Source organism: Choloepus didactylus, chromosome 2 (assembly GCF_015220235.1).
Source record: "Choloepus didactylus isolate mChoDid1 chromosome 2, mChoDid1.pri, whole genome shotgun sequence".
Lineage (NCBI taxonomy): Eukaryota > Metazoa > Chordata > Mammalia > Pilosa > Megalonychidae > Choloepus > Choloepus didactylus.
The window spans coordinates 58,259,256-58,280,447 of NC_051308.1; the positions used below are offsets into that span (position 1 = coordinate 58,259,256).

The 21,192-nt window shown below is 37.9% G+C and overlaps 1 protein-coding gene across 5 annotated transcripts in view; it reads right to left on the reverse strand.

Moving 5' to 3' along the window:
• PPP1R12B (protein phosphatase 1 regulatory subunit 12B) overlaps window positions 1–21,192 on the reverse strand; it is a 264,369-nt gene that overhangs the window by 152,839 nt on the left and 90,338 nt on the right. For 3 of the 5 annotated variants that reach the window (XR_005215124.1, XM_037825034.1, XM_037825035.1), the window contains exons 3-12: window positions 20,483–20,601; window positions 17,952–18,111; window positions 16,541–16,685; window positions 15,405–15,479; window positions 13,522–13,601; window positions 12,747–12,886; window positions 7,867–7,976; window positions 5,663–5,866; window positions 4,462–4,544; window positions 3,205–3,333 (exon numbers count right to left, since the gene is read on the reverse strand). Coding sequence is in view for 4 of the 5 variants with exons in the window: in XM_037825034.1 (XP_037680962.1) it covers window positions 3,205–3,333; window positions 4,462–4,544; window positions 5,663–5,866; window positions 7,867–7,976; window positions 12,747–12,886; window positions 13,522–13,601; window positions 15,405–15,479; window positions 16,541–16,685; window positions 17,952–18,111; window positions 20,483–20,601 (1,245 nt within the window). In the remaining variant the exon portion in view is untranslated. Of the gene's footprint in view, window positions 1–515; window positions 699–2,662; window positions 2,704–3,204; window positions 3,334–4,461; window positions 4,545–5,662; window positions 5,867–7,866; window positions 7,977–12,746; window positions 12,887–13,521; window positions 13,602–15,404; window positions 15,480–16,540; window positions 16,686–17,951; window positions 18,112–20,482; window positions 20,602–21,192 lie in introns of those variants that run through there. The other 2 variants (XM_037825036.1, XM_037825038.1) reach the window with 2 other exon arrangements.

Sequence of the window (21,192 nt, forward strand, 5' to 3'; positions counted from 1 at the left end):
AGTTTAGACAAACACAAATCTCTCCAGAATGTTTCCAGCAAAACACTCTCTTGGTTGAGAATTTTCAGAAGACTCGGAAGGAAGGGGGCTTTTGGAACAAGAGTTAGCTTTCCTTCCGATTTGGATTTACATGCCGTTTTCCGAGAAGACTAACTATAAGAGATTCCTACTTACAATTACTAGAAAATTAATATAAGTGAAATATGAGAAAATTTTAATACTTGATTTACCACAACAGCGTGACCCTTAAATTGTAACCACAACTGATAAGACTGTTGAGATCTGAAAGTAGCCGTATTAAGTTGATGCCTAAACACCAAGTACACTAATGCTTATTGAAAGCAACTGCTGACTGGCTGATACAAAGTAAAAGCACCCTCACTAAATTATGAACATTTTCACAGGCACTCAAACTTGCTGCTACAGTGACAAAGTCTCTTCAGTTCAAATCCCATATGTGTATCAGAGGCATTAACTTCAATGAATGCAACTCAAATGGCTCCAAGAAGCCTTACCTGCCATGGTGTACAGATGCAGTAGTGTTTGCACTGATTGGTGCAGGGCAAGAAGAGGCAGGTTGCCACTGGCTGCCCTGAGAGGTAGATGAACCAATGGTAATGGGTGAGGTAGCAGGAGATGAATTGCGATTGGCTGAAATGTAGGGACTGGTGGGGTCACTACTTCTACCAAATGTAGCACTGCAAAATAGCACACAGTCACTTCCTTCAGGATATGCTGCTCACCCACCATTTCCCAGCACCACCTTCCCACCCAGATTGTGCACTTAAAAGAAATGCAGGCCAAAGAAAGAGTATGACAACTGGGGAGTAGAGTGATCAACTCCAGCAAGGGCTAGGCTGCTTGCAGCAAGCAGGCATCTGTCAATCATCCAAGAGAGTAATGGAGATGATATATAACAAGGGAAAGCAGGAGACTGAATTATATGACAAGAGTAGAGACTAGGAAAGGGAAATAATAGGAAATAGAATCATTTTATTAGATAAAATAATCCCCAACAAACCCCAAGGCAAAAAAAATCATGCACCCCCAAATGTCTGCCTGATATAGAAGCGGCACTCAAAAGCTAAAGTAAGACTGGAGAACGTGGAGAGGTTTCAGAGCAGAGATTTTAAATTAAAGAGTGAAGAGTAGAGAAGCTCTCTCAAAATATGACTTCGGGAACTGCAGTTATTTAGCCTAAATAAAAAATATTTTGGGGAGGATTTAAAGTTTTTAAGTCTAGAAAGCAACAGAAGGTAACTCTTCCTTGTTTCAATTGAAGACAGATGAGAATCATCTCAATTGCAGCAAGAAAAAAATTATTTGGATTAGAAGTAAAAAAACAAAAAAACAAAAAAAACCCACTTCTGGACTATAATAGCAATGAGACATTAGAGGGAGTGACCAAAAAAAGCTATGGTGCTTTTCTTGGCAAAGAAGCATTTTACTGGGCCATATGAAAAGAATCCCTGCATAAAAATAAAAGAAGAGATAGAAAATAAAAGTATGCCAAGATTTGGCACGGCCTGAGAATGACAAATTTCTACTCATATTTTCTTTCTTTCTTTCTTTCTTTTTTTTAAGGGCGATGGCATCTGATTCTTTCCTTTCAAAAAGATCATAGGATAGGAATATGTAAAATCCTACATGACTTTACATGTTTTGTAAAATCAAAACATGCTTTAGGGTTACAGGAGAAGAAAAGCTTTGGAAAACTAAGGTATGAAGAATGTTGTGGATGCCTTCTCAAAAAGTGCTCACATAGCATGTTTTCCACCCTAAACAGAGGCAGTCCCTCTCTCCTCCGTTCACCATAGCTATATCAAACTGTACTATCAAACCAAATGCCACTCATTCAATCCATGTAATGGACTATTTGGATCATGAAAACCTACAGCTCCATCACAAAACAACTCCATGCCTGAAAATTAAATGACAGCTTTCTCTCTTTCCTAGACATAGAACACTATTTTCTTAGAAAAATTTTCTTGGTCTTGGATTCAACCATATGGAATAATTGTGTATCTAGGCAGACCAAGGCCTTATTAGCCTTTAATACAAATAAGTGATAGCCTTAGTAAGCCAAAAAACCTACTTTGTAGAATAAAGTTTCAGTGAGATCAGTGAACTTCATCTGTATACTTTCAAAGTTGAGCTCTTTCTTATAGGATGAACCTGTAGAACTGAAGATCATTAAAAGGTAACAGTGGCTGTTTCATAGCTTACTATTTCCTATGTTCTGACATTAACTAGTTGGCAGTGCCCATGTTGGGGAACAGCTCGAGCTATTATCTGGAGAAGACTCCTGTCAAAGGAAATAAGCTTTGATCCCAAAACAGCTAAGTTGCTCATATAGCCTGTAGCCAAAGCCTGCTTCTAAGGCAGCCAATCAAACAACTAAGAAACCTAATAATGATGGCTATGACATGAAAAGGCAGCAGAAGGGAAAAATTACATGGAAGTGAAGAAAGAATTCAAAGTAAGTAATGAGAATCAGATTCTTCCCCATCAACAGCAAGGTTCAAATTATAATACTAATTAAGTATACCTTGTAGTTTAATGGCCCTGGCAAAAGTGTTTTGGTTGCTGGCTAGTCAGTGGCAAAGAAAATAATTGCAGAAAAGGGAATATAGGTGAGAAAAGGGGAAGGAAACCCATGTACCTTCTCTGCACCAAACTTGCGAGTTTCACATCTTGATGGATCTGAGGGCCATTAAAGTCATAAAAAAAAAAACAACTCAAGTCCCTAAATTAACAGGTTTCAATATGAAACTTCTTTAATGCAATACAAAACTGCCCCAATTTCCCACCCTCACCACCCTATAGTGTCCCTCCCTTCCTCCCCCCAAAAATATAATGAGTTGAGAACTACTCTATTTTCAGAAGAAAGAGAGGCAGCTACTAGACAAAAGTGATTTCTATTCAGTCCGGCCCAGAGATTACCAGAAGTCACTTCTGGCTGAAGCTTTTAATAGGACTGAGAGGATGGAGTATAAATTCAAATCTGTGGTGAGAATTTGGAATTAGCTTACTTTAATTCAATTAAGAAAGTAATTAATATTAATTTTAAATTAGTCAAGATGTTAATCCCAAAAATCATTCATTTTTTGGTACTAACTGTATATCAAAAGACATGCAATTACTACCCATATTTCCATTGCCAAAATGAAGGAACATCATCTCCCACCCCTTTGAGCCTGATACCTTCTCAAGTAAGCTGATACATAGGTGGAAGGAGCAATTGTCTGTGGAGTGTCATTTCCTTTTGCTTCATCCCTCCGCAGCTGCTGCCGGGTATAGGAACCACTCCTCACTAGATTAACAGCTGATTCTCTGTAGAGGCAGGAAAACAAACCAAAACAAAACACTGATTCCTACCACCAGTTTTTGTCCATGATACAATGCGATCTGGGAGAGATAGGCAGACTGTAACATGACTACAGAAATAGACATATTTTTCAAATGAGTCTCTGTTTACATGCCAGTTTTTTGTACAGACAGAGAGTATTACTGTCTGCTTTTTCTCATCAACTTGGAAGCTAACAAATATCAAATAAATACCAAATCCCTCATGTCAAAAGTCCTTAACTCTTTTGTGATGAGAAGTCACTTTGAGGCCTCATTTAAAAAGCCTTACAATCAGTACCCAGCACTGGGTTCCTCATAAGTAATCAGAGAAGGTGCAGACAGGAAGATGAGGAAGTCTGTTACTAAGGAGAGAAGTTACTATAGAAGGGGAAGGGAAGGCGGTCTTGCTGGAAGCCTCTTTAGCATTATAAATGAAAAAGCATCCAGGAAGGGGATGTAGTAGGTTTTCTGATCCACAATTGATAATTCAAGGTCTTTGCTGCAAAAGCTACAGGCCTCCATGTTTCACAAGGTTTTCTAGAGCAGTCCTTCTCAAACGTTAATGTGCATTTGAATCACTTGGGGAACCCTGTTAAAATGCAGTTTCTAAGTCAGCAAGTTGAGTGGGGCCTGAGAGTCTGCATTTCTAACCAGCTCATCAATGCTGCCAATGCTGCAGGTCTGAGGACCACACTTTGAGAAGCACATCTCTAGATGAGGTTCTGCTCTGAGATACAGGATACTCCCAAATCCCTACATTCATTTTAACTGATAATGGAGACTTTAAATTTTATCTACTTAAAAATTAGAAGTTGACCAATTAAATGAAATAAAAATATTTTTAGTGTCTACAGACAGACATGGAACTAAAGCTAATCTACACACAGATCAGGGAAGACTTTCCAAAGACAGTAATGTCTAAGCTGACCTTACAAGGGTGAAGAACTGGCAAAGCTAGGTATTAAGGGTTGGAAAGGTGTTTTAGGGAGAAGGCACAAGCAATTCATAATGTGCTAAGGATGCTAGAGGAAAAGAGGCAGAGTAACAATGGCCAGAGACCACTATGCTCTGCAGGGTTAAAGAGAACCATCTTTTGGCCTGTATTGGGATTACCTGTTTTCCTTTTCTTCAATGTCACTTGAGCTGTTGAGCCTCCGGGGTGCTAGTGAACCAAAATAGCTTTTGTTTTCTCTTTCCTGTAAAATCAAAAATGCAAAGCATAGGGAAGGTAGAATACTGACAAAGCATACAACATTTTGGGCATAAAAGCAGAACTTACAGGTATAAGTATATACCTCTATAAGCATACACAACTATATAATCTTATTTCTACATTTGACACCAATTCAGTTTTGAGCTGTATTATAAAAGGTTGGCCTTCAAAGGCTTATTCCTAACATTTCTCCATTTAAAACAAGTATTTAGGGAAATAATTCTCATGGTAAAAATGAGGATGATCAAATAAGGAAACAGCAGCACAAATTACACAGAGCAGCAGCTCTGCAAAAGCAGAAAGAAACCTATGAAAGGACACAAACAGAAAGTTCATCTCCTGAGTTCTTGTTAAAATAACACTTATTTATTTCCCAGTCTATCTTTCCCTTGAAATGCAGCTTCCTTGGGGATATACACAACAAATATACTTTAGAGTTAGTCCAACCAATTTGCTGCATCCTCTTGAGAAGTCTCCAAAAAATGCAATATCAAGAAAGAAGATTATGATATAAGGAAGACCTGACCTCAGAGAAGAGCACGAAGTGAGTCCTATCAAATCCAGAACCCAAATTGAAGAAAAATAAAAATTCATTCATCTTGGATGAATATGTAGGTGAGCTGTTTCAAGTTTTTCAGACTCATACTAATGAAAAAATAAGAAAAAAATTTTTTCTGAGTGCTAATTTGCTTGAGCTTCATTAGGAGTGAAAGCCCAACTAAGGGGCTTTGCTTCTAAACATCGAAAGACTAAGTTAATGGCTTTAATTCAGAAGAAACTTTTAGGACATAATCAAATTGTTACGCTTCTGATTCCCCCACCCCACCCCACCCCCTTTCCCGTCCTTTTTTTTTGCCTTAGATAAGGAGGGTAAGGAAGAATGAATGAAAATAAGGTAAGCCAAAATGAAAAGTTTTTTTTTTTCTTTTGGCCAAGCAAATAACAGCAATGTCATCAAAAGCTGCTTGGTTAAATTCTCAATGTACCTGTTTCCCTTTAAAGGTTTTGTGCTTCTAAAATCAACTTAGAGACTAGAAAATAATTTTATTTGTTCTCAAGATTGAATTTTCATAAAAGGAAACTGCTTTGGAACTTCCCTACCTTATCTTTGTTGTCCAGCAGAGCAGAAATCCGAGGGCTTGATGATGAGCGGTAGATGGAAGAGCCTCGGTCTCTCGGGGCCTCCCTGGAATTGGCCACCTCACTCAGCATGTTGTGGCTGCCAGTTTTTCTAAGCCCCAGTCTCCATGAGGAAGGAGATTCATCTTTGGGCTCTTCTGGCTTGTTAAAAAGGCTGGAGGAGAACTGTGAGGGAAGAGGCAAATAAAAGAAAATGAAAGGCCCTGATGACTCTTTTTCAGCCTGTTGCCTTTTCTGCTTTTCCTACACTTAACTAAATTCGTTGAGGCAACATAAGGCAATACAAGGAGAGCAGATACATGATGGGCTTTCTGCCAATGTTCCCTTCCTCACCTGGCAGATGCTAATAACCTCTCAAGGATCCCTTTCTCCCTGAGCTAGAAATAGCCTCAGATTCTTAACATGGTGCTCCAACCTGGCAGAGTTGCTCTGAGAAATTAAACCCTATTTGTTCTCCCTAGCAATGGGTACTGACCTAGAGCACCAGGAAATCCAGGTTCTAGTAATAGATCTTCCCTTGACTCACTGTGTAAATGAAAATAAGATACTTCATTTCCCTAGGTCTCAACATGCTCATCTGTAAAATGATGATAATGAGCTTAATGCCTACTTACAATATGGGTAAAAAAACAAGATGGGCTAATATATAAATATGTTTTAAGGTACTGTGTTAAGACTGTGATAAGCTGATTTAAGTTAATACTCATAAAAATACAAAAGCCCATTCCACTCAGATTCTAATTGCTAATTTCCAGAAAATTTTATCTAGGGCAGCAGTTCCAAGAGTTTCAGATTTCACTGACCAGCAAAATTAAAAAAGAAAAAAATGTAAAGGTCAAAGGGTTGCCATCTTTTTATTTTGCCAAGAGGGAACATCTTGCAAAAAATGATTACCACATCTATCACCATCATTTCATTAAAAGAAGAAAAAAGAAATTTTAACATCAGAAAAGAAAGCTTTATAGGAAAGCTTACTATATTGTCTTTATTTCGTTTTGCCATACACCAGGGAAAACATCATAGACTACCACGAGGGGCCAATACCAGTCTGGGATACAATTGATCTTTAGAACATTAGCCAACAGTCCCTTTATTAGATCTGGGAGAACTTTGTGGGTTTTAGTCTTTCTCCCATTACCAGGCTACCATTACTGCCTGTAATAGTGAAAATACAATAGAAACATTAATCACTAGTCTCCAATTCACACTCAGATTTTCCCTTTTATATGAGTCATCTCAATTTACACATTTATGTACTGGTTTCCTCCATCTCTAGAAGTTCAATGATGCCAGCTATTTATAAGCTACACAAAGTCTAGGGGAAAAATGCCTTTCCCACCATTATTTTAGCAAAGTGGAATAAGTAAATATGTGAATTTATATATATATTTTAATTTAGCATTTTTCTTTTTAGAAAGGAGGAGCTCTAGTCACAGCTGGAAACAGTGGCAGTATGTGAAGTAAAATGAAATCATAGATAACGAGTGGCATTCTACTTGAAACCTCTTTACTGATTTTCAGTGATGCTCTCTCATTTCCACAAGGATACCATAATTCCTCCTTTTCAATTCATGAGATACTAAAGACATCAATAAATTAATATCTATAATGCCATAGAGTTTATCAACAGCTTCATTCCAAAAAAAATGCAGATAAATTCTTATCCTCAAAACCCATTTTATACTTAGTTGAGTAGGGTTATCAGTCAATTCTGTTCCACTGACTAACAGATTCTCAGAGGCCTGTGCAAAGTTAGGAGATGAGGAGCCTCTGGTATTTCAACAAGTTCTTTCTATTTCTGCCCTCTAGCCATTATAAAGTTTAAAGACTTTACATATGAGAGCAAAATTTTAAAGGATAGCCACCAAAACAATTAATGCTGGATACTAGGTATTTTCCTACCACAATCAGAAATTTACGTATAGTTACCTTAACTTCACATAGGAAAAAAATATGTAATTGTAAAAATTTCTTGGGTCCCATACTACTATAGCCTGTGTTATCTTAATATAATGAGCCAAATTTGTGTAATAATGGTAATACAGTCTTGTTTGGGGAAGAATGCATCTTTACTGTTTTGCAAGAATGAAGCTTTAGGCCTTTCTAATCATGGGTTATTACAGTAGGGGGGAATATAATACCTAAATTAATTCCAAACTACTCACTCTCCTAGCAGAAGAGGCAGAGAAGGTATTCTGAGCTGATGGTATTTGCTCCGTGACACTACTCTTGCTTTCAGAGTTGGAATGGCTGATAACGGCTTCTGGCTTTTTATCTGTTATATAAGACAAGAGAAGCATGAAGGATGAGTAAGTATGAATAAGCTTGACGATCTTATCTTTTTGTGCGTGTATGTCCTTTTCTGCTAATAGAAGAGGTTTGCCCATTTTCAAAACATGTAAGTTTTTGACCTCAAACTAGAATGAAATCTCTAGCAACTGTTGGCAGAAGAAAATACACTCAATGATATTCCTGCCTTGGTAGGCGCCAACTCCAATTTCCAGAAGAATAACTGAAAACTTTCTCCACATTATTAGTAATACATAAAATTCATCAGTAATTACTTACAAAGAATCTACTCTGTGTTTTTTGGAGGGTGGGCAGGAAAAACAGAACAACTGTAAGATAGGAGTTCAGTGAAGAGGCAGCTCCTCTGAGGGAGGAAACAATAAGGAAAGATGGCATAGAGGAAACTGGAGAACAAATACCGATTGGCAAATAGAGGAGGAAGAAAGGGCATGAGTAATGGCTCAGAAATCAAAATATGCACATTGGTTGGTCAGTGAAGAGGAAGGCCTAAGTTAAGTAATTGGTGCACTCAGTGCTATGATAGGAAACAAAGGTAGAAAGAATTACACAGGATGTTGCAAGTTAAGCTACAAAATTTTAGTAATTGATCCTACGTAACATCAACAGGAGTGGTCCATCTCAGTAGGGTCATCAAGCAGAAAACTTGTCTATCTTGTTCACCACTGTATACCCAATGAATGGAACAGTGCCTGCACCTAGTGGGTGTGGTAGGGCCTTCTGGTCTACGTACTATGGAAACAACGCCCCACAGAGTAATCTACCCATGTGTTGTAAGACAGTTTTAATCCCCATCCTACCTATGTGACATTGGGCAAGCTACTTCAACATTTTCTCATTGATTAATCATGAATTTTAATTCTTGCCTTCTAAGAGTTGTTATAGAAATTAGAGATGATATTTCTAAATTGCATAGCTCAATGGCCATAGTAAGTCCCTAATAAACAGTATTATTATTATTAATGTTATTATTTCTGTATGTATTGTGAATATTCAAGGCAGTCTTTAAATACTATCTGAAATATCCCTCCCCAAGTAATCCACTTCACAGGCCAAGTGTGACAGATGTTACAGCAATAGCTTCCAATCAGTCATGCCTCCCTGAATCCATACCCTTGTACAGGGCCCTCTCATATTGACTTTGAGCTTGGCCATGTGATCTGCTATGGCCACTGGGACATTATTAGCAAATGTGACACAAGCAAAGGCTTGAAAAATGCTTGTATACTGAGCCTTGCTCTCTCTCTCTTTCGAATCTAGAGTCCATGTGAAGAAGCAGGGGCTTGGCTGTGTGATGGTAAGAGACACATGGCTCACTTGCCCCTAGCACCCCAGCCAACCACCAGCAAGACGAGTAATGAGTAAGGCTGTCTAAGACAAGCCAGTCCCCAGCTAACTTACCAACTAGCCGCAAATACATGAGACAGCCAAGATGTACCATGTGGAGTAGAGAAAAGCCACCCCAGTTGAACCCTTCCCAAATTGCCAACCCATAGAATTAGGTGCATGTATATAGTCATTGTTTTAAGTCACTTAGTTTTGGGATAGTTTGTTATGCAGACATAGATCACTGATACACCAAATATTTAAGTCTAACAAATAAATAAAAGGGGAAAAATAGAAATCCAAATCAAACAGCTTACATTCACCTCAAAATGTAATTAATATTTTTTACTTACATCATTTATATGTACAACACATGAAAACTGTCATTTTATGAGATTGTATCTATGGACCTTTAAAAACAGGATAAATGGATTCAACAAATATTTGTTGGGTACATATTTATGTACTGCCAAGCATTATTTGGAAAGGTTTAGATGTAAATCCACTTCCCCACACTCTTTCAACATATATTTAGTGAGTACCTACCACGTAGAAGGCCTTGTGCTAGGAACTACAAGAGACAGAGAGATAAACAAGACAAATAATACATTTCAAGTTCTTTAGAAGCTTGCTGGAGGGGAAGAACAGAGGAGATGGGACAAAACAGAAATAATTCTAATACTAACTAGTATGAAATAAATAATATAAAAGTGGTTTAAACAGACAGCAATAGAAGTCAGCAGAGAGAGGTTATCATGATAAGGCTTCATAAAGGAATTTGATTTGGGCTGGGCTTTGAGACACAAGTAAAATTTCAATTGGCAGGGAACTGCAGGAATGATTAGGGAAATGTGTTGGAACCATCTGACTTTTGCCTACACCAATCTTTTGAAACTGCTCTCTTAAAGATTACTAGTGATTTACTAATTGCTGTATCTTCCTTGACCTCTCCATTCTCACTCCTGCCTTGACTTCTCTGATGCAGAGATACATATCCCGGTTTTTTCAACCTGTCTTACCACCTCCTTCTTTGCCTCCTTCACTGATTCCACTTCACTTCTGAAACACAACATGCTCCAAGGTTCTTTTTTGTACTTTTCTCTGTAATTTCTCCCTTGGGGATCTCCTGCTTTTCCACAGCTTTAGCTCTCACTTGTTATGCAGATAATTTCCACATTTCACTCTGCCTGTACTACTCCTCATATATTCAGATCAAGGTTAGGATCTCAGGTATGCTACTTGCCAGTTATGAAGCCTAATTTACCTCACCTCCTGTAGTGTCAATTTTTCATTGTAAAAAGTGCTAATAAAAATACATACCTCAGAGTGGTTATGAGGATTAAATAAAAATGTTTATGTGCATTGCAAAGTAAAAAGCACTATACAAATATAAAGTGCTGTTATAATCTTCCAAGTGAAACATAATCTTTCTTATTTGTTACCATCACTGACTACACCTCTCATGTAACATCTATTTTAGTTACATATATACCTACATATTTCCCTACTAGATATAGTCAACAAAAAACATTTAATGAATGTGAATGTCTGTCATGTGCCAGGCATTGTGCTGAGACCTTGGAATACAATGGCAAACCCAGAGTTTCCAGCCAAAATGATGAGTGCTATAATAGATAAGTATAGAGTGCCAAGGGACATGAATAGGAGAGCAATTACCATGGGGTGGGAGAACAGTAAAGTGGGTCCATTCCTTTTCAGCCTCCTGTGCCAAGAAAACCTAAAGAGAGACTTCTTCAATCTGGTAGATCCTACAGCTTCCAACAGAATCAGTCAACAAGCATTTGATGGCCTGTAATGAATTCTAAGGCACAAAAAATGGTTCAGGGGTAGGAAAGCTCAGGGCATGTTTGAAGAAATCAAGCAATGCAGTTTGGCTATTATATGTCCTTACCTATGTATAGCATTAGAAAGTTCAGCTAGAGCTAAATTATGACAGGCCTTGAAAACAAAGATATGGGGTTTGGGATTTACTTTGCAGGCAAAGATGAAGAAGGGTAGGTAGTCATAAAAGGTTTTTCAACAGAGCTATAGCATGCTAAAAAGGGTGCTGTGTGTGTTTTACTCTGGTAGGAAATTGGAGATAAGCCATAGGGAACAAGAGACCTGAGGCAGGGGTATGTATCTCAAAGCAATTATGGTAGTCCAAAGCAGTTCTCTCCCATTCCTCTGATACCTTGGTAGCTCACAAAGTGATCTGGCATAGAGTAGGCCCAGATATTAATTGCAGACAGTAATTAAAGCCTAGGAATGTAAGTTACTCCACAAATATTTTTTTAAATATCAAAAAGATGCACATTTATGAATTTTGGCAGGTACTACAGTAGCATTTCCAGAGCAAGCCGTGCTTATTTAATAATGGAAATTCAAGTCTCAATGAATAAAAGGTCATCTTCTATACTGCAAACTTAGCTGGTGCCTGTCTTCTCCATAGAACTGAAGGTCTCTAATTTCCTTTGGTGACATTCAATGAGCCTCAGAGACTGAGACACGAAGAAGGGCAGAATTCTCCCATAATTGGAAAAAATCATGTCAGCAAAGCCATGGAGCTAAAGCCCAAGCAATGGAGAGAACTAAGTATCTTCATTACAGGTAGGCCAGCTGTGGCAGAGATCAGAGGAAAACACAGACTCCATTACTAAATTAATATATGACCCTTTCCTCTCTAACTTGAACTTTCAGCTAGAAACATCTCATCTTCTTGTGGACTCAAATCTGAAGGGATACTATGTGAACGAATGAATGCAGGGCACATGTACTGTAAGACCTTAGTTTATTATTAACTTCCAATTATTTATGAGAACTATTCTGTTGCAGTCAAACCGCTACTCAGGAAAACCCAGTATTACTTTTCTCAATGTTTGCCTAACTATATACCAAAATCTATGGGCCATGTTATGGCTTGTTAGTTTGACCATGTTCAGCACCTCACTGCTTGGGCTCCTGTCTTGCCTTATAATAAATTCAAGAAGCTTTATATGATGTGTATGTTATTTCTAATGGTCATAAAGGTTAATATGATTTTGTTCCTTCCTCAATCCCCCACTGAGGAACTGAAGGAACATCATGTAATGAGAAAAAAAAAAAGATTTTAGGATTCTTTTTAGAGACTCGGTCATACCTGAGAACTAAATGCAAATTTTCACCAGATGGTTGAAGGTATTTGACCAAAAGTGCCTCTGTAAGATCTCACTTCCTCAGACTCAGCATACGGATGTTCCAACATAGCTCAGAGCTCATACAACTAAGTTTTCACTAGCAATTTCATATCCCATCCTTGGAAACTAAAGTTATTTTTGGGGTCTTCTTGAGCTTGGCTGGCTCTCTGATAAGCAGTGATCTCCTCACGCTATGGGAAACAGAAGGATCTCTGCTCCGAACATCTTTGCATTACCTGACTCCTTCTCAGTTTCTGACTCTGAAGCATCATCTTCACCTTCCTCCTCCTCCGAGCTGGAGCTGCTGGATTCCTTGTTCTCTTCCTCTGTTTCTTGGGACTTTGATGTTTCCTCCTCATATAGCATCTTCTCTTTGCTAAAATGAAGATAAAATCTTTAAGTTCAGTGACAATCAGGTGTATAAGTGCAATGAGTCTATAAACCTATATGTAGTAGCAATAACAAACTTGAAAATCCTTTACATCTGTGTTCTTCTTGGTTTTTTTGCAGACTAAGATTTAGCAGTCATCTTTAGAGTATAACTTTAGAAGATCTGGCCTGTTTAATCCATAGAAAAAGGAAAGCTATACCTCCTGATGATAATGGACTGGTAAATATTTTAAAAATTCATCTAACAAATATTTACTGTGTGTTTATGACATGCCAGGAATCATGTTAGGCATGGCTATATAAAACAGACATGGACCCTGAGCTTACAGTACAGCAAGGGGAACAGTAGGGACTAACGATCCCAAAGCTAGGAAAAAAGAGACTGCATCAAGTCTTGCTTATCAGTTTCCAACTTTAAAACACTTTCACCATCTTCAATGTATCCCCCATGCATTAATGCTACCTTCCTGTCCCTCAAACATCCCCATATGTTTAAAGAGCATTTAGCTCAAGTCAAACACACAGTTTTTTTTTTTTTACTATAGTCTCAAGCTATGACACACACAAATACACACTCATATAGCAGAGCTCATCCCATTTTTCAAGCCCCAAATATCTTACTTCTTAAAGAGCCCACTCTGCAACTTGCTGTTCAGGTCTGACTCAATAAGTTTATTCCGTGTCTCTTTTTCACTTCGAAGCTGGTAATTGAGAAAACAGAGAGAAGTTGACTATTAGTGAAAAATCAGTTTTAATGGGAAGAACTCAAAATGATATTGTCATTCTGAAGAAGACAGGACCAATAACAAAGAGGGTGGGACTGAGAAAAAGAGAGACATCAGTTGAGTATCCTTAAAAGATAATAAAAGACAAAAATCCAAGACAGAACATAGAAGAGAAAGAAGACAGAAGAGAAAAACCATGGTTTTAGAGCTTCACTAAAACTATTCCTATCAAATATCCAAACCCAATCTTCCAAAAAAGCTTAACTTCTGAAGGATAAAAAGCCAGAAGGAAATTTGAAAGAATTCTTCATGACCCATATACTAAAATAAGTTGGCAATGGTTCTAAAGAAAAGAAAGGTACTAAATGGGAAATAAGCCCTTAGAGAAAATTGTCTGGTATTTATTTGCATGCTCTAGGTAAAATTTATTAATATGCCTGTACCCCAACGTATGCAGGGGCAAAGACAAACACCATTCCCATTAGTATAAAAATGCTATTTAATGAAGATGCTATTTATGTTTAAAAACTTAACAATTCTGGGTAAAGAATATATGGAATCTCTCTGTACTATTTCTGTAACTTCTATGTGAGTCTAAAAATTATTTCAGGATAAAAAATTTTTAAAAACAACAAAACATAACCAAGTATACATTTTGTCTTGGTTAAGACAAAATTTAAGACAAAAGTTAGAAAAGCTGTTGTTGCTAAGTAAAAGCACTGATAGTGTATTTGGAAAGTCCCAGCTTTTAGTGATGCTGATTGTTCACCAAAAGAAAAAAAAGAAGCATAAATTCTGAACTTGATGTATGTGACTTTTCCACTGAGCCTTAAAGTAACAAGGATCTTGCTTCACTAGTCCAGACATGATGCTGAACACACATGAGGTTAGATATGGTTGACTTGTGCCATCACTGAGCTATATAGTTCTTTCATTCAAAATTGCTCTAAATTTCACACATTTGTCCTAAATTTGAGTTCACATACCTTGAGCCACAGCACATACAAAAGGAAAAAACAAAATAAAGCCAATGAATTTTTCTGTCATACCCTGTTCAAACAGGGAATTCTGAAACCTCTAATGTCATTGATCTTTATTCTCCTCACCCAGATCACTCACCCCATTTATGGATAAAAAAATGTGAATTACTCATTGGTAGGTTTTTCCATTATGTAATATGTACATGGGTACCAATACTTATGAGTTCTCTTGCACAGCTCTCCAAACAGAATGGCACATGCAACCAGTTTTGAATTATGGATATTAGATGAATCTGGAATAAATATGAATCACTGACCAAGTAAAGTCCAACTACCATATGAGAGCTTTGGTTTTGTGTGTGTGTTTGTTTTTTAAGAAAGAAATACAGTCCTCTCTCTAATCAGTGTACTTCAAATAAAGATATCCTTTTAGTCAATAAGGGGAAAAAGAAAACCAAGCTGTGATATGTTCTCTACCCTGGAACCCCGTTTGGAAAACAACTCCTACTTAAACACATCACAACCGTTTTCTAGAATTCCAGGGTAATAATTATTAGTTTTATTGTTGTTGGCTGCTTGAAGGCATTTTATAATAAGTAAACTTTAACAGCAATAGTTTCTGGGATATTTTCTTCTAACAGACTGTTGATAGTCCCTGAAGGGAATAATTACCATCTCTGGAATGCAGATATGTCCATTTGAGCTCTCAGCAGAGACATAACTAAAGCAAGTGATTGGGATGCCTGAAGTGAATTGCAAACTGTTACAAAAGCCTTAAAAACATCAATCAGAGACTCACCACATTCTGCTTCTTCTGAAGCATCTCCAAGTGCTCCACCAGACCCTCATCAGCCACATCAAATGGTGTCTGACCCTGATACAGAAAAGGGGCACCATCAGTGATAGAAAACATAAGCAGCAATCAAGTGACTAAATTTTATCAGGGAACTACTCAATGTTCATTTTCTGCCTTTGATTCCAGTGATAGCTGATTCCCTGACTAATCTACCCTACATTATCATTTATCACAGAGGAAACAACCAAAAACAGCAAATCCTTAAATAAAGAGTTTTATTTTGTAAAACAGTACTGAGGAAATCACCACCCCATTTCTAATACTTATTGTCTCTTGGCAAATTATCAATTGAAATTTCTGCTTGTACCTGTTTTAAAACGGTCTTACTTGTTATGATAAGTTCAATAACGCATTCTTAGAAACCTCAGGAGCTCCAGAGTACGTGCGCACTAAAGATTAAGCCACAGAAATCATCTCCCTTTAAGAGAGAGAAGGGCAATTAAGGAGGTTATCTCTTTTAGTAAACATCTGCACACTAAGAACCCTGATTCATGGACTGAGACTGAACTTGGGTTCAGGAGAGATGGAAGGCAGATAAGAACACCTAATTAAAGGGCATGTCTTTGGACTCCTAGAAAATCAGTAGCTATATGGATAGGAGTTCCAAGGCTTCCAAGTTGCTTGAAGTGAGGCAGAATAACACTATTTTTCAGGCAAACCAAGAATCTTTGTTTTTTTAATTACTCATATGAATGGAGCTCAGCTGTTAAAGTCTTTGAATTAAAAAATAAGTAAAAGCTTTCACACCTCGCCATAGATATAGCCATAGGCTCCTCCCACAGCTCATTTTTTGCCAAGAGCAAAACATTCAGCAAATATCTTTATCCCGTTTCTTTGCTTGTTGCAGGGCCTTCAATATAAACAGAGTCAGTCTGAAGGCTAGGTCAGTGGAGTTTTATTTTACATTGCAAATATATCTCTGTTTTGATAAAAGGTGAGGGGGTGGGGGGAGGGAACCCAGCACTATAGCTAACAGGGCAGTCAACAGTCAACATGTCCATTCAAAAGACTTTAAGCCTTTTGTTCTAGAGACCCAGCCATGAATCTCAACGCCCTTTTGGAGGGTCAGGCTCACTAACCAGTTTGTTCCTGATATCCATGTCACAGAGTGCTTCTGCCAGGATGGAGCAAGCCTCCTTCACTCCCCAGTGTGCAGCAGCATGGAGGGGAGTCCAGCCATCATGATCCTGAACATTGAGGTCATAGCCAGCCTGAATCAAAAGCCTAAGAAAGCCCCAAACAAGACATTTATCTCCTCTATATTATATTTTTCTGCCAAATAAACCATCACCTTAATGATAGATTATGGCACTGAATCACAGCTCCTGTGATACTTTGAGGACCAATCATAGCTATTTACCAATTTTCTCTAAAATGTCACATAATATTTCCTAGGCACACTCATGTTACACCAGAGAAGTGTGTAGAAAGCTGTGTTTTCGATATCTGAGATCAATCAAAGCCTAATTCAATAAACCTCATCATACAATTCTAAGTTTTTTCCATTTTCCAATGTAGGGAAAAAGTAACATACAAAATGAGAACTCAATTCTCTTCAGGGTATTTTACCAACTAGCTTTCCGGTTGGTCTTTCCAGGATACCGTATGTTTACCGTAGACTCTCATATCTCTAACTCTGCAGCGGGTATTTGCAGCGGGTTCTTGCTAACTATAAAGCTATAATCTAGCTTGTGTGCATGAAGGAGGAAAGAGTTGACTCCTGAAACCCCAAACTGCACTGGACTGGTTGAGGCTATCTAAATCATGGGTCTCCAGATTCCTTCCAAGAATTGAGCACAGTGACTTTTTAAAAACTCTCAGGGAGAAATGGAGTACCAATATACTGCCACCTCTATTAGAAACCTCATATTAGGTGGAACATGAAGCACTGGAAGAGTCCAGCAACAATTCCAAAAACAATGCTTTTAGCACCTATGTATTTGGGAAAGCCTGTCAACATTAAGTACCAACAGCAAGATGTAATATGAGGAAAAACGGAACAGGTAGAATTGTAGAGTCCAAATCCCTCATATAAGTCTGACCATGTTACCCTAGCTGGACACTGAATTCTCAGGGTCTGTTTTAATTAATCTTATGAACCCAAAGAAATGACCTAACTCCAAAGAGGCCCAAAATGATCACTAGTCTGTCCATATTACAGGTCACAAAAGGAGGAGGTTGCAGACACTTAATGACAAATCATACAGCTGGAAGAGAGGTCTTGTAAGGTCACCTTGTAGGCCAGTGTGCCTCAACTCTGTTTGACACCATACATTTCAGTGAGAAGTTACAGGGGTGATAGGAGGAAAGGGAACTGTCCATGGATGAATACCAACAAAAGGTGAGAGAAGACTGCACGACCAGAGAAGAAACAAACAAAATAATAAGGAAACACATCATGGTTGAAAATCTAATTCACCCCCTGCTTCCAAAACCCAATCCATCTTCTCCCAGTCAATCAAACTCCTATTTGGTGTAAATTGACAGTACCTGAGGACCTCAGAGTAGCCCTTGGCAGCAGCCACATGAAGAGCTGTAGCCCCTGAACGAGGCTGCCTCACATCCTCTATTTTTCCACTGTTGAGCCACTGGCGGGCATCCTGCAACATCTGTTGTTCTTCTTCTTTTCTTGACTGCTCTAGATCGACACCTACAGAAACCAGATACCAGATAGCCAGCATTACTAAAAGTCCACTTAAGTATGTCAGGATGTTTTCCTTAGATTCAAAATATATCATAAATATAACCACAAACAAGAGCTTAGTCATCAAATTGGGGATTCATCAAATGTACTTTTCATTTAAAAGAGCAACAGTATTTGTACACGTTAGTGGTCTTACCAATGTTAAATCATTGGGTTAAATATTATATGATGGCAGATTCATTCGGGGAACACATCTACAATTGTTTTCAATAGAACACAAAGACCAAAAGGGACATAGTTTTTACATTATGACATTTATATAGAACTAAACTTTTCAAAGTCCTTTGATAAGTTACATCATTTTAGTTTCCCAACAAACCTTTGAAGTAAATAAAATAGATATTACTATCCCCATTTAATAGCTGAGAAAATAAACATAAAAAGATCAAATGCCACCTAACACATTAGTGATAGAGCTGTCATTAGAACTCTGACGTCCTGGGTCCCTGTCTGTTGTTCTTTTCTACTCACTACCCCATAAGGCTGGGATCAAGAATCTTGGTTTCAGGTACGACATACTTTAAAAACCAAGTACTTCTAAAGTTCATTTCCATATGTAGGGAAATACACTGGCCTATGTAATCCAGAGCAGATGAGTCCCACACTATAACCAGTGGTAGGTGATATGCAGTTAAAAAATCAGTCTGCTTCAAAGAGAACGTAAATTTTGTTTAGAACATGGAGGAATTCCAAGGGCTTTTCCTTTAGCCAACAACTCTCCAACATTTGTTCCAGTGAAAGGGGGTAAGGGGCATTCCCCATTATATAAAATAATGAAACGTCCTAAAAGTAAACATACCCAAAGAGTTTTAAACCAATTAGCAGCCTTTATCTGCCCCCTTCCAACTCACTTCTCAAAATGAGAACCAGTGAACTATCTAGACATTATCTGTCTGATTTGGGGAGATGGATAGGGTTAAAGGGATAACCGACTTAGAACAAACCAGAAATGCATACAATGAAGAGTTAAAAGTGCTGCAAATAGTGGTGAATGCATAACTATGTGATTATAACAGGAGTCACTGATTGTACACTTAAAATAAATTGTATGGTATGTGAATAAAACTGTTAAAAAGAGTATGCTCCTTGATTGAAAAGAGTCAGCTATCAAAATAAAAAGAGTGATTTCTCAAATCAAAACTGTTTTTTAAAACTCAGCTTGATAAAAAAAAGGGGGGGGGGCAGTATTTGTAAATTATAAAGAAAGTCTTAGGAGAAAAGACCAAGTAAGACTGGATGGTAAATTTAGCATACAAGTTTTCAATAGAGCACAAACTAGACACAGGAAGGCAGTGGAAACAGTGACTGCCCTAGAACATTATTAAGGCAGGGGTTGGCACATGTACTATAAAGGGCCAGATATTAAAGACTTTCAGCTTTGTGGACCATTCAGTCCATCACTCAACCCTGCTGTATTGCAAAAGCATGGCCAGATTTGGCCCTACCTGTTCTAAAGGATCATAGCAGGAAAGATCAATGGAGTTAAGACCTTTGGGATGAACTGTGGACTGTGGTGTTAAGATAGTAAGGGAGAAAGACTAAAAAACCACTGCCAATCATGCCCACAGTTTTGTGGTGGTTCCAGCAGACTTCCCAAGACCTGTCCTGTCCTCCTTGCTATCTGCCTGGTGTTATTCATATTTTTAAATTAAAATAACTCAGAGAAACTCCAGTAGGAGAATCCTACCCTATTCTCTGAAACAGATTATTCTGAAAATATAAAATAAAACAGAATAAGCATTTTTAGAGTTTATTCTTTTAAGTTAGCTTCTTTACCTTAACAAACTGCCAGAATAACTTTCATGGTTTAGCACAGTTAAAGATCATTTCAAAAGTTATAAAAATATCTTTACCAGTGCCTCTTTTAGTTCTCATCAGGAGAAAAATGCAAAGCCATAAACTCAATTTGGTAAATACTCAAACTTAAACCATATCTCATCCTTTCTTTGGACTCTACAATGTGCAGCAAAATCCAATGCCATGTACATATAGCAAAAAAATGCTTACATTCCTTATCAGTCTTTGAACCTGTATCATCAAAGAATGATGGGGTCACTCCTAACTATGAGATGGGTATATAACCTCAGAATAAAAACAACGAGAAATAACTGATCATCCTTTTGGCATCTGGCCTGTATTTGTGTAAGTTATTAAGAGGATTCATGATGTTGGTGATTGATGACAAATGCTGTTACAGAAATATTTAACCCTCTCCAGTCATGTGATAATGAGAAGTTCTATACAGCAAATAGATTTTTTAAAAATAAGTGGCAGTGTTGGGGAGTCTCTCCTGTCTCCCTCTGATTGCTTAGGTTACCTTGCTTCTTTACTTGCTCCAGAAGAAGATCCTTCATGGCTGGCTCTTCCGCAAGGTCAGAGGGGACTTCGCCTTCATTATTCACAATACCCACACTGGCTCCATGGTTAAGGAAATACCTACGCAAACAAGACCCAGGATCAACATTATCTCAGCCAGTCTAACATCGATTTATATTCATGAATCTGGGGTTCCATGCAGAGCAAGGTCTCTGTTTTGGGGTTTAAGCATGGTCCCAGATAAGGTGTTCCAGTATTAACTTCTAAGTCCATTAGCTTTCAAAAATTAGGACTGGTGCCTTCTCCATATTCTGACAAAAGCAATGGCAACCAACAGGATTTCTTTCACACTCATTTTGCTAATCCCCACCCTCTCACCTCCAGCGGTTAGCAAAAAGCTCTCTGAATACCATAACAAAAGCAAGAAGTCTTTAAAACTCACCCACCATCTCTCGGTTACAGGTTTCCAAAAGGACTTACTGCACTTGTAACGTTGGGAATAAAAGAGAATTCTCAGAAACTACATAAAGAAGTAAATCTCATACAGGAACTCGGTACATTGTCATTTTTCTATAAACCTAAAACTCCTCTAAAAATAAAGTTTATTTAAAAAAAAAAAAGAAAAAAGAAACAATTCCAACAACACTTTCCCAATGCCACACTGGGGTTTATTAAGCAGTGTGGGTATGAAAACAGAAGAAGAAAATGTGC